Source organism: Pinus tabuliformis, chromosome 9, assembly GCF_031772625.1.
Source record: "Pinus tabuliformis cultivar Carrire ecotype Pingquan chromosome 9, CPIR1, whole genome shotgun sequence".
Classification (NCBI taxonomy): Eukaryota; Viridiplantae; Streptophyta; class Pinopsida; order Pinales; family Pinaceae; genus Pinus; species Pinus tabuliformis.
In genome coordinates, this window is record NC_142307.1 from 1,367,504,144 (window position 1) to 1,367,518,093 (window position 13,950).

Below are 13,950 nucleotides of genomic sequence, written 5' to 3' on the forward strand. Positions count from 1 at the left end.
TCTGAGGAGTGTGAGTCCAACTCCACTCCCAAATTTGATAATCTAAGGCTCTCAACAGCCAAATTCATCAATTTCGCAAATAAGAATTTTAATTTTTTAAATTTTAAAGGAAGTGCTTAGCTCAAAACCCTTCATGCATCACCAATAAAAATCTTATGATAAGCCCGGGATTAAATTTAGCTGGGCTCTTCAGAAAACACGGATCGGAAGTTGGCTGGTCCAACTGAAAACTTCCCCGAACACCCGATGATCTAAAAAATCAAGATTTTCCTACAAAACTCAATCCAACAATCAAAAGAGGGAGAAAATGATAATAAAATTCAGATAAATAGAGATACCTGCTATTACATTCAAAATTTAAATTATCACTTAAACCCCGGCGACTGAGCAAAATACCTATACTCAAATCACTCTTCAGAAGCTATCATCTATGGCTACAAAAATTTACGCATGAAAACGACACATCTTACAGTATTTCCATGAAGAGTAACACCAGCGAAAATTAACTCCAACGTCTTTCTTTATTATTTAGAAATAGATTACACAAAAGCTTTTAGCTTGGCACACAATTCAAAGGTCGGATAATTCGACTGACAAATGACTTCCTATTTAAAGATAAATCCTCCAAAGGCTAGTTCGAGTGATCCTTGTCAAAACAATCTCGACCGTTGATGAAGATTACAATTTCTTTTAATCTCATCCATCAAAATATTTAAATATTTGGGGAAATTCGAAATTTTCAACTAAATGCATTTTAATTAACTCAAATTTCCCCAAAATTTTGGCTTTGACTTAACCCCAGGGATCAAAAGTTCAAAATTTATCAAAATAACCTTAGTCCCAAGACCTCTTAAAATTTAATTTTTAAGGATCGATGAATTTTGCCTTTGGAGAATTTAAATTTACCTAGGCCCTAGAATTAATTAAATTTTTGGCTTAGGATTTTAATTAATTTTTTGCCAGCAAATTGAATTAATTAACCTATGAGGGGATAAATTATTTTTCCAACCCTCAAGACACTATACATCATGATTTTCACATTTTTTACATCTCAAGGGGGAAAACCCATTTGTAAAAGACCCTCACAGACTTCCCATTTCTGCAACACAAATATAATCCAACAAACCAAGCAATCTGTAATAAAATAACCTAACCAAATAGTCAGGATTATTCCCAAATCACTTTTACATAGACTCGATCTATAACACTACGACCCGCTTAAGATCTCAGTGACAAAATACGTTCCGGCTATGGGGTGAGACTGAAGGAAAACTCTGTTGACCATCCAAGAATGGATTGGTGAGACAAAAAACCTCCCAAAATGTAAATCGTCACTAGAAAAGTAGGTTTAGCTAGGCAATTACATACATGACATGAATCTGCTAAGATTATTTACATCATATACATGCAGAATGGGTTTACATTATAACATGATGATCAGGCTGATGATGATAGCTGAACGGCACAGACACATCGATTAGGCAATATCTCTTTTACGAAAAAATGGGGTGTACTGCTATGGGTCGTTGACACGTAGTGGTCAACACCAACAATTGGACTGACTGTCCCTGGCTACAACTGCACTGCCCCTTCACATTAGCTACTTGGACCTGCGTGGAGCACTCTGAGACTCTGTGTCAGTGCTGCGCTGCCTCCTCTACCTCCTACAGCTCTAACGTCAGCCTTCTCGACTGATCCTGTTGTTCCCCGGCTGAATCCGACCTTCTACAGGAGGGCATCTCTTCCCCTACACTGGCACTGCGTGAAGCAATGTGTGGGCCCTCCTATCCCAACGTCAGCCTCCCTTGGTCTATGCTGCCTCCTCTGGCTTATCTTCGCCTCTCTGTTATGTATTCGGGGTCCCAGAGAAGATCTCCAACCCCAATTATCCCTACCCCTCTGCTGCAACTCAGATCACCAGTTCGATTTTCTCAGCAAACCACGCCCCAGAAAATCGAACTTCTTTGATCAACTTGATGTATCTCGGATCTGCAACTGACCCTCAAGCCTCCTCTCATACTTTTCCTGTTGATGAATCAACGGTCAAGATTAAGTCCCTAATCAATGGCTAAGATTAAAACAGACTTAATCCTCGTCACTTAGAAGTTTCTCACCCATATTCTTATTAATACCCCTTAAAAAATTTATTTTCCTAAGTTTAGACTAAGGAACCCATTAAAAATATTAATTATTTTAATAACTCCTTATCCGGGTGGAATTTCTCCAAACGATTTTAGGGTCTTGGAGATCTCATGTGTTCTCGCCCCTCCACAAAATTTCGGACCTAGAGCACATCCGATGCTACCCAAAATCGACACTCCCTCTTAGCGAGGAATGTGCTCTAGCAATACTTCTCAATAGAAATATTACACTGATCCACTGCATCGGTCCTTTGTGCTTCTGATGCTTGGCCTGCTACCCTTCATCCACTACACTACTGCATCCTATATTGTTGCCCATGACACTATCACTGTCACTGCTACATCTGTACTGTAGCTCCCTCTCAAAATGTTGCATCATGTTGCCCATAGCAGTGGCACTGCAACTCAGTTACTGAGAAGTAAGTAACTGAAACTTCACCCAAAAACTGACATGCTAGTCAGTATGGATGCCTCGTGACGCTGAAGCTACCTTTGCTGCTAGTCTGTGTTGACCCTCTGCTGCTACTGCGTTGTTGCAGTCTACTATGTGCCTCTCGCACTACTACAACATCCACTGCGCTACTGCAATCTGCTTTGTGCCTCTCGCACTGCTACAACATCCACTGCATTGGATGATATTTATATGAATTTTGGTCCTCTTGAAAAGAGGAATTTAATACAAGCATCATCTCCATCAAATGAGTTGTCCCAAGGTGGAATTTGGCCCTAGTTGCCAATTTTAACACTCCCTCTCAACTATGGAGAATTCCACCTGTCAATCCATCCATTATATTGATCATCATGCCATCCTGTCATCATGTACCATCTATGTATCTCATCTCATATCTGCTCTGTTGAACAGTGATATGAATAATAAAGAAGAATTGATCGAGAGTGAGTCACAAGGCCTTACCACTCTCCACTGACAAAAGCCAGTCCAGAGGTAGACTTGATCCCAGATCAAGTTGTTGAACACCATGCATCCTAGACATAGGGAGTACGACAGTACACGATGCATCCATCAGTAGTGCTATGGTCCCTATCCACTTTTCCCAACTCATTGGCCAGATGAGAGGTACTTCCCATGAGTCTCGAACTACATGGGTAGGATGTATGTTGGGGCATCAACAAGAGAAGGTGAACCACTCATCCTACTCATATTCCATAGGAGAAGGTGAACCACTCATCTTATGCATGTCAATCGTAGGGGAAGGTGACCCACTCACCCTACACACATGTCAACCATCATGGGGTATGACGGGGGAAGGAGATCCACTCACCTTGTACACAATGCACGAATAGGGGAAGGTGAACCACTCACCCTAATATCGAGCTCCAAGAAGTACCCCAAGCCCCCAGGAGCTCCCAGAGCTCAATGTTCAACTCAAGCAAGACCCTCATGAGAGTGTCTTTCCACGACTCCAAGTCTCTCTCAGAAGGTTAAGAATTTGACCTTCCCTAAGGGCTTCGTGAGGATGTCTGCGACCTACTCATCAATCCTGATGTGTTGGAGCCTTATTGCTCCCCGTTGTACCATATCCCGGATAAAATGGTACCTGATATCAATGTGCTTGGAGCAGTTGTGGAACACAGGATTCTCTGAAAGGCGAATCCCACTCTGGTTGTCGCAAAAGATCATGGTGGTATCCAGCACATGCTCAAATAGCTCACTGAAGAGCTTCCTCAACCAAACAGCTTCACAACAGGCCATACTAGCTGCAATGTATTCGGCCTTGGCGATGCTTAAAGCAACCGATTTCAACACGCCATACTAGCTGCAATGTATTCAGCCCCGGCAGTGCTTAAAGCAACCGATTTCTGCTTCCTGCTCATCCATGAAATCGAAGCAGACCCCAATGAGAAGCAACATCCTGATGTGCTCTTTCGATCCACCACACTTCCAGCCTAGTCAGCATCAATATATCCATGTAGCCTCAAATTCCCGGCAGTGTATTTCAATCCATAATTGATTGTGCCACGAAGATATCTCAAGAGATTCTTAGCAGCAATCCAATGTATGTGATGAGGCTCGACCATAAATTGACTCAACGTATTCATAGCGAAGCATATGTCCGAACGGGAGTTTACCAAGAACATCAGGGCCCCCACAGGTTGTCTTTATTCAGAAGGGTTTGCTAATTCGATTCCAACAACACTTCCACATATCTTCTTGAAGTTGAGTTCCATTGGAGTAGACACAGACTTGCAATCCACCATCCCACATCTCTCGAGCAACTTCACAATGTATTTTCCTTGAAAAAGAAAATCTCACCTGGCTTTTGCCAGACCTCCAGGCCTAGGAAGTAGTGCATCAGTCCTAGGTCCTTCATTTCGAACTCAGAAGCCAACTCCCTCTTGCATTGATAAATGAGAGGGTTTGCACCTGTCAGAAAGAGATCATCTACATAAAGGACCAAAATGAGAGGCATGTCCTTTTGAACCTTGAAGTATAGGTTAGGATCAACATCGCTCCTTGTAAATCCCAGCTTCATAAGATAGCTATCAATCCTCTCATACCAAGCCCTAGGGGCTTGCTTCAACCCATAGAGGGCTTTCTTCAACCTGCATATGTGTGTCCTTCAATCTTGTACTTCGAACCCCTGAGGTTGTTCCAAATAGACTTCCTCCTTAAGCGAGCCATGCAAGAAAGCAGTCTTAACAAGAATTTGATGTAAGCTCCATCCTTGAGTGGCAGCAAGAGCAATAATAAATCGGATAGTGGTATATCGGGCAACTGGTGCAAATATCTCGTCATAGTCCACTCCTTCATTTTGAGAGAAACCTCGAGCAACGAACCTGGCCTTGTATTTCTCGGCACTCCCATCTGCTCCATGTTTGATTTTGTATAGCCATTTTGAAGTGACTACAGACTTATCCTTCAGTCTAGGCACCACATCCCAGACATCATTTTTCATGATAGATTCATATTCCTCATTCATCGCATCCTTCCAGACTTGGTGCTTTATGGCTTCTTCGAACGTACATGGCTCAGTTTGAACAATAGTACTCATAGCAGCTAAGTACCCTTGATACCTGTTCGGCTTCTTACTTTCACAAAATGTCCCTCTTGGAGCAATATGTCTTTCAGCATCTTCGAGAGTATCTTTGAGCCACAAAGGTCTTTTCCTTGAGGTAGAGGGATCACCAGGAGGTGGATCAATGGGATCCATCAGGCCTTCAACATCGGGCATAGGCTCATCTGTCGGAGGTTCATCCTGTTTTTCTGCAATAGCATCATTATCCTTCCTTGGAATGGGGAGATCTCTAGCTTTCCCAAGGGCAATGTCTTCATCGAAGGTGACATCATGGCTTATTTCCACGTCCCTTTGACTAGGCACATAGATTCTATATGCCTTTGAATTTTCACTATAGCCCACAAATATACCTTTCTTCCTAGATGCTTCCAACTTGTTTATTTTCTCTTTAGGCACATGAAAATACACAGGGCAACCAAAAATTCTAAAATGAGAAACATCAGGCTTCTTACCAGTGAAGATTTATTTGGGTGTATTGAAATCTAGTGCTTGATGCAGGTTCCTATTTTGATCATATATGACAGTGTTTGCAGCTTCTCCCCATAAGAACTTCGATAAGTGTTTGCAGCTTCTCCCCATAAAAACTTCGATAAACCTTGATCATGGAGCATGGCACAGGTGGCTTCCATGATTGTTCGATTCTTTCTTTCAGCAACTCCATTTTGCTTAGGAGTGTATGGAACGGTTGTCTCCCTCTTAATGCCAGCCTCTCTGCAAAAGTCATTGAATTCATTTGATTCATATTCGGTTCCATTGTCAATCCTCAATATTTTGATCTTCTTCCTTGTTTGATTTTCCACCAAGGCTTTGAAAGAACGGAACCATTTGAACACTTCATCCTTCTTCTTCAAGAAATAGATCCATGTTTTGTGAGAGAAGTCATCCACAAAAATTGCATAGTATAAGTATCCTCCCAATGATGTTACGGGAAACATTCCAGATAGGTCAGAATGGACCAATTGAAGAATATTAGTAGTTTGGATTTCACTTGAAGGGAATGGTCCCCTTGTAAGTTTCCCAGTTGCACAACCCTGACAAACTCCTTCATGATTCATGTTGAACTCGGGCATACTTGTGACCATCTTCCTTACCCCAGGTAAGGCTTTGTAATGAAGGTGAGCAAATCTTCGGTGACATAATTCAGATTGAAGAGAAGTATTGCAAGTCAAGGTTCCCAAAAGACTTCCTCTAACTTGATAGAGACCTTCAACCCTAAATCCAAGTGTAAATGCATCTTTAGGGTTTCTTTGCCAAAAATGTACATGTCCATCAATGAATGCTACCTTGAAGCCTTTATCTTCCGTTGCAGAAATAAACACTAGGTTCTTCAAATCGGGTACATATAATACTTCTTGTAGATGAATGGTTTGACCTTGATTTAAGTGAAGAGTGATAGTACCTATTCCTTTCACGGGATAGGTGGCATTATCTCCAAGTATGATCTCCAAATTAGTCTTCTTTTCAACCAAATTTGAGAGGGCCTCCTTGTACTCAGTGAAGTGCCTTGAGGCTCCACTATCAATCAACCAATGATCCAAAGTATCTGGAGGAGAGGTAGTAGATAGAGCAGAAATAAGATAAAATTCCTTTTGTTTTTCTACAAAATTACTTTCCTCATACCTGGAATTTCTTGTCCTTTTGGGAGGTCAACCATTTCCATATCGGGAAGCGAGAGCATTCCTCTTTTATTTATTATTGAACCTGTTGTTCCTTTGATTGTCATTGCCTTTGAAATTGTTGTGGTTGTTATTGTCATCATCCCTTAGAGAATTCTTCTTGTGAGGGCATTCTCTAGCATAGTGACCAAACCTATTACAATTGTGTAGCACCTTCATTTCCTTCCTTCTTTGAATGCATGATTGAACCCTTGACCCTGTCTCCTTGGACCAGCATTATTCTTCCACTTAGCATGAGCGGAGAAGGAAGTAGGTTCATTTCCATTTGAGGGCTTGTCTCTCTCCATCATCCTCATCTCTTCTTGAGTGCATCTAACCAATAATTCATCGAAACTAGGAATCTTGTCATTGTTGAGAATGGTTGTGTTAAACACATCCCATGCTCTTGAAAGACCTCCAAGTGCAATGAGAGTGAGCTCCCTGTCAACAATAACTTCTCCAATGGATAGAAGGTCATTCTTGATTTGTGTAATCCTCATGAAGTAGGACTGAATAGACTCCCCTATATCCATCTTGATGTTCTTCAACTTGTTCTTGAGAAAGAGGATTTGATTTGCATTGTTTACTTTGAACATCCCAATCAACTTATCATACATCTCCTTAGATGTTCCCAAATCAGAAATATAGGCAACCAAATGCTTTTGAATGGAGTCTATGATAATTCTTTTAGCTTTGACCTCACCTTTCTTGTACTTCGTCTTTGCAGCAACAAGTGCATTTGAAGGAGGCTCTACCACTCTTCCCTGCACATAGTCCATGGCATCATGCTCTTCTAAAGTCAAATCCAAAGTCATCTTCCATGCATGATAGTCAGATTGTCCTTGAGCTTATCCTCAGATTTGAAGTAAGATGTAGTAGCCATTGAAGCTAGTCCAATAATCTTGTCTAACAACTCTCCCTTAGTGATTGCTTTTCTCTCTCTTGCTTGGGCTTTGTCTTCACCTGAGCTCTGATACCATGTTAATTTTAGTTAACAATGGTATGTTCTATGCTTAGCACAATTACTTCAATGTTCCTTTAGCAGCCCAATGACAATTTCCAATTTAGTTTTCAATAGAAAACACATTAATCACATTGACAGTAAAAGTAGATAGAACATGAAACAAAATGCAGAAGACAAGCCAAGACAAGAGGACACCAAATTTGGCAGATGCCAAGGAAAAACCCCAATGTGGGGAAAACCCTTTGATTAATTCTTCTTATTATTATATCAAATGTTCACCAAACAGAGAGAGTACAAAAGTGAAAATTTGACTTGCCAAATCACAGTCTGTTGTTCACTGCAGTCAAATTCAACCCTAACCAAAAAGTCAAAGATGGTCAACGCAACAACAAATCTTCCTTTTTGGAGCTCAGTGAAACTCGGCTTGATAAGGTGGTCAAAGTCAGCCCAAAATAGTCCTAAAAATTGCAGTCAAACTTGGTCAACTCTGCGGTCAGATCTGCAGTCAACCCTACAGTCAAAGTGCCCATAAATTCTTGATTCTTATGCCAAACTGTACGGCCTGCCAAAAACAAAATTTTCCCACAAAAATCGTAGTCAAAGGATGAGTCAAAGTGCTCAATCAATGTTGGTCAAACTCCTGCAACAGTCCTGAAATTTGGCCTTGCAATTTGCCCAGAAAATTCGTCCTTTTGCCACACGTGTGAGAGAGAGAAGATTTGCCCAATAGTTGTATGAACCAATGAGAGAAGGAGAGAGAAGAAATGTGTGTGATGATGATGCCAAATGAGGTGAGAGGGCACTTGTATTTATACAAGTCGTTGAGGGTGAAGAGTCATGTCCATTGGGCTTCATGAGCCTACATGATGATGTGGCCAACCTGAACAATTTGCACGTGTGGGCATAAATTCAAAAACACACTTTTGCTTGTCCAAATTGGATGATCTTTATATCAATTTTGGTCCTCTCGAAAAGAGGAATTTAATGCAATCATCATCTCCATCAAATGAGTTGTCCCAAGGTGGAATTTGGCCCTAGTTGCCAATTTTAATAAATACTTCAGCGCAAAGACATCAGCAATGGGAGATCAGAGTATGCATAGTAGCATGGTGGACAGTGCCAGAGTATTTTCTTCACAGTGATTTCCAGTGACAGGGAGTCAGATCAGCTTGAAGATGTGAAGGAAGGAGGTATTACAGATGTTAAACACCAACAGCGTGGATCAGTTCGGCTACAACATGTTCCCACAGACCAGCAGGTGGCTGATATACTCACGAAGGCTCTAGGGAGAGCCAAGTTCATCTATTTCAGAGAACAGATGGGTATAGTGGAGAACACCTTCCTCATTAAGAGGGAGTGTTAGTTTATGGTAGCAGCGGACAAGTGTTCTAGTCTCTATGGTGTCTAAGAGGCTAAGGAACACGAGATCTCTGAAACCCAAAAAAGGTTTCATGAGATAAGACTCAAAAACACCTTAATTAAATTAATTTTGCATAATATTTCCTAAGTCTAACTTAGGAAAAGTAGTAAATTAAAGTGAATTAATTAAGGTAGACCGATTTTTATCTAGAGCCTTCTATTGATGAAGTCGAATTGATCTTAGCCATCCGTTGAGAATTAATTGTGGTCGTTGAGACTCCAACGAGAGATTATAAGACTAAGTAGAAGGGTTTGGGGATAGACACAGTTACAGAATTGAGCAGTTCGACTACCCAGCTGCAGGTATTCAGCAAAGGCGTTGTTGAAGCTAGGGAAAGGATCAAAGCAAGGGAGCAACAGAGATTCCAAAGGAATATTTCCTCAATATTTCCAATGTTTGAGAGACAAGAAAGAGGAGGCCAAGTTTTTTGTAAAGGAGGTCGTACAAAGTAGTGCAAATAGCCAGAAACCCCAGTACGAGTTGCATAAGAGACTTGTTTAAGTTGCCAATAGTCAAACCAAAACCCTAGAGGCATAGCGAGTTGGTTCTAGTGGCAAAGGCAGGCTAGATGTCTCACCCAGAGGTAGTGCTGGGTCTGTAAAATTTTATTCAGCCAGGCAGTGCGCATTGGGAAGCAGTGTGAGTGGCAAGGAGGAGGTGCGAGCAGGCTAGGAGAGGCCGAGTTGATTGCAGAGGGAGACAAGATTGTCTTCCAGATATTTTGCCAATAGATTTCCGGAAGTTTGCCAGTTGGGAAACTAGTTGTAACATTTCTCTCAAATTGTTGCATAAAAATAAAACCCTCATCTGCTAAACTGGTTTTCCCTTTGGGGTTTTTCCATGGACAATAGTCCAAAAACAACGGTGTTATTCTTGTGTGTGCACATCTATTTCTCAATTCCGTATTTTATATTTCCGTAATGTTTTTTATTGTGAAGAATGCATCAGGGATTTAATCGTTATTTGTCAAATAATAATTCAAAAGACAAATAAACTGCTAACAGTTAGAAGATTAAACTCCAGTTGTTGCATTCAAGGAGTTTCACAGCTAGCAGGTACCAGTTCAAATCCCCTTAGAGAGGTGCACTAGTATATGCCAACAGATTTACTAGAGATGCTACCCACAAATGTGAGGAAGCATCTATCAAGTTTCCTTATGAGGTTTTCGTTGGAAAGGGAAAAAGATAAAATTATTAAAAAAAAGGTAAAAAATAACATATATATTCTTTGCATATGTATTCAAAAAAAAAACTAAAACACTTCTTATCATGAAACCTATGAACTTTCGTTTCCCATTCTAAACCTGTTTCTTGTTTTGTTGTGTTTCTCATTTTTGCTAGAATTGCTTGTACCTGTTGAGTGCCATATTCATAAAATAACACAACCATATCTAGCATCCTAGACATTTTCTATAACATTCACAAGGTTCCAACCATGGCATATGCCAATATGTATATGCTTTCTTGTTCAAGTGGTTTACCACTTGCTGGATCAAAGCTAGGCTGCCACCATGCTATATATGCAACCCATAGAAGAGAGGAAAAGAATGGAAAGCAGAAAGGAGAATAATAAAACTCATCTTTCAGTAAAATTCAGTATAAGACTGCTTTCAAATAGTAACCACAGGAATCAGTAATGCGTCAATGTTTGTATAATGTGAAATTAACTTTCATTCTAACAATATTCAAATAATCTCAGAGCTAGACAGAGAATGGTAGTGACCAAGGAAAGGAATAAAACCTTACTGATTTCTTTAGAAGCAAAATAGAATGAAATCTCTACCTTCCTTCTTTCAGATGTTAGCTGTGGTATACTCAATCGTATAACATTTCCATCATTGCTTGGAGTCAAACCAAGATTAGACTTGCTAATAGCTTTCTCAATTGATTTCAAGCTGTAAAAAGCCAAGTGTGTTAAGCCAGATAGGAAGAGGTCACCATTGCTGAAATTAATTGATGACAAATATGTATCTCTCTTTACCTTGATTTATCGTAAGGCTGAACAAGAAGAGTACTTCCATCTGGCACACTGACTTGTGCGAGACTCTTCAAGTTGACAGGGCTTCCATAGTACTCAACCTACAAAGAATAGAACTATTAAAGGGATCACATAAACTTAATATAAACAAGATTTCTCTCTTAACCGCAATTATCTGGATTTGTGACAGCATCATCAGCAATATCAAGAAAAGGCATTGTACAATGTAAACCGCACTATAATATTCTGAAGTTTGAAAATATCAGTGAATTTAAAAAGTCAAAAAACATCAAGTATTCCTCTTGTTATCACCCAGAAAATTCCACTTCCTCTAAACCTAAGGGAATCTGGATAACATTAAAAATCAAGCCACTATCATCTCACTTGACCTCTCTCACTTATAAGACTTAAGTTAGTGCTTGATAATTTCAGGGTGGTATATCAATCCAAGGTATTAACTCTGGGCCAATAAATGATTGTAAGTACCTTTAAACCAATAAAAGATTGGTGTTCTGCCTGTAATCTGTGATTAAAAACAGCATGCTAACAGTTTTCTAAAACTATCATAAATGCACAGAGAACAATGTAGAAAATTGATATTATGTTGGCCATGCAACCCAATGCAAATCTTAAGTAAAAATGCTGAATTAAATGCAAAAAACAGCAGGTACAACAGGCTGTTTATATTATTTTTATGACTGTAAATGCAATTAAAAAAAAAATAGTATTTTCTGTGGTTTATATGCTTTCTAGTCACTCAACAAAAAAAAAGTATAATTTTGTTTTCTTTCTGAACAAAATTGAAAAAACAGCAGGTACAACTGGTGCTTATACCGTGTTATGACTATAAATGCAAGTTAAATTTCGTTTTTAGTATTTTCCAGGGCTTTTATGTTTTCATGTGCACTCAAATCAAAAAAGAAGTATAGTTCTGTTCTCTTTCTGCTAAAAATTTGAAAAAACAAGAAGCCAATCTTGCCGTAATTTGATAGAAATTTGAAAAAAAAATGAATTAAATATGCCTATTAGATGCACTAAATTTGAGGTATATTGATAGTTTTGGCTTTTTTACAAGTAATTTAATAGCTTGACTGAATTAATAAATGCCTTATGGAGTTGAAATATGAAGGAAATAAAAGAGCCCCAAGGGTTAGCTCGACCGGTCAAAGCAGTGCCTCGCTATACGGGAGGTCACAGGTTCGATCCTATCTGAAAGCCCTTGGGGTCAGGTCAGTACATAGGCCGAGGGGATGTGATCCCCCTTCGGGTCGATCTGCCCAGAATTACTGTGGACGTAGTAGTGGCTACCCAATGACCAAGGGTACCTGTGAACCACTGGGAGAAAAAACAACAAAATAAAATAAAATAAAAATGAAGGAAAGAAAAGCGCATCAAGTGAATGATAGTATCCAAGTCCCATCACTTAAATTTTATGAAAAATGTAATCAAAAACAATATTCTTAAGTATGAAAGAAATTCTTACATATGAAACACATGGAAGAGTCACCAAGAAAATGATTAGAATGTCACTATTACCAAGGGTTGTATGACAAACAAAGTCCTTGGCAGGTCCAGACACACAAATAATCCTTCAGATCTTGGAGAAGCAAAGATGTACAATTCCTTCTCTACAATCACGATGCTACAAAGGCAGAATCCAACTATCACAAGCACTTGATGCTAGCGCTCAACTATAGTGTCTCAAGAAAGAATAATGGAAGCAATGAAAGGTACAAGGTCATAGCAATAAACTCTTGCTGTCAATCACTCATGAAAAGTCACTAGCCCTCATATTGCTTGTACAACATATAGATGAAGGAAAGAGAGAAAATGAGAATAGAAGTGATAGATAACAATAGGACAAGGTGTGCGGTAAAAATAGCCCAAATTCTCTAAATAGAGCACTCCTCATTAGAAACCTGCTCTAGATAAAGTGCCACAATCTGCTCAAATTGTTCATATAGGAGCCCTCAAATCTGCTACCAAACCGCTGTAATAAACCTGTTAAATCTGCATCCAACTCACCCTGTCTCCAAGCATACATCCATTGATGCTCAGATATTAATGAGACAAGAAAGGCCTTTACGTAGATCACACCCTTTTCTTAACATAGTTTATTTTCCCTTTTACTGAAAAATGATTTTCCCTTGTAATAAATCACGTTCACTTTTAGTAAATCACGCATGCTGAAGACAGACTCAATGGACTCTTCAAAAAAGTAAGTTTGGTCTTCATATGTATCCAAAAACAGCCAAGGTAGGCAGGGTGTACTTTTTAAAAGGAGATCTTCCAAAAATACACTTTACATACATGCTTTATGTTAGTTTTTGGTATCATCAGAAGTGCTCTAGCCTTAAAAATTGGTGGAGAGGCTAAGGAACATGAGTTCTAAAGAATCCAGAAACCGTTTGGTGAAATTTCACCCGGATTGTATTTTATTAAAATTAAAAAATATTTTTAATGGAGTTCCTAAGTCTAAACTTAGGGAAATTAAAATATTAATGGGTATTAATCAAAATATGAGTGAGAATGATCTAAAAGGCGGATCAAGTCATGTTTTAATCTTAGCCATTGATTAGAGACTTAATTTCAGTCGTTGAAGACTCAACAGGAAAAATATAAAATAGAGGCTTGGGGTTCATTTGGAAACACACATAGAGAGATTGAGGAAATCGATTTTCTGAGGTGAGAAGTTCTCAAGAGGAAAATCGATTGGGGAGATCTTGCAGCTGAGGGGCAAAGAGAATCTGGGAGAAGG

At 39.4% G+C, this 13,950-nt stretch overlaps 1 protein-coding gene across 7 annotated transcripts in view; it reads right to left on the reverse strand.

Moving 5' to 3' along the window:
- The window catches only part of LOC149153580 (ribosome-recycling factor, chloroplastic-like), a 190,978-nt gene that overhangs the window by 98,734 nt on the left and 78,294 nt on the right, over positions 1-13,950 (reverse strand). For all 7 annotated transcript variants that reach the window (XM_089438724.1, XM_089438725.1, XM_089438723.1 and 4 more), the window contains 2 exons: positions 11,196-11,293; positions 10,998-11,109 (listed from right to left, as the gene is read on the reverse strand). In XM_089438724.1, the coding sequence (XP_089294850.1) occupies positions 10,998-11,109; positions 11,196-11,293 (210 nt within the window). The remainder of the gene's footprint in view (positions 1-10,997; positions 11,110-11,195; positions 11,294-13,950) is intronic.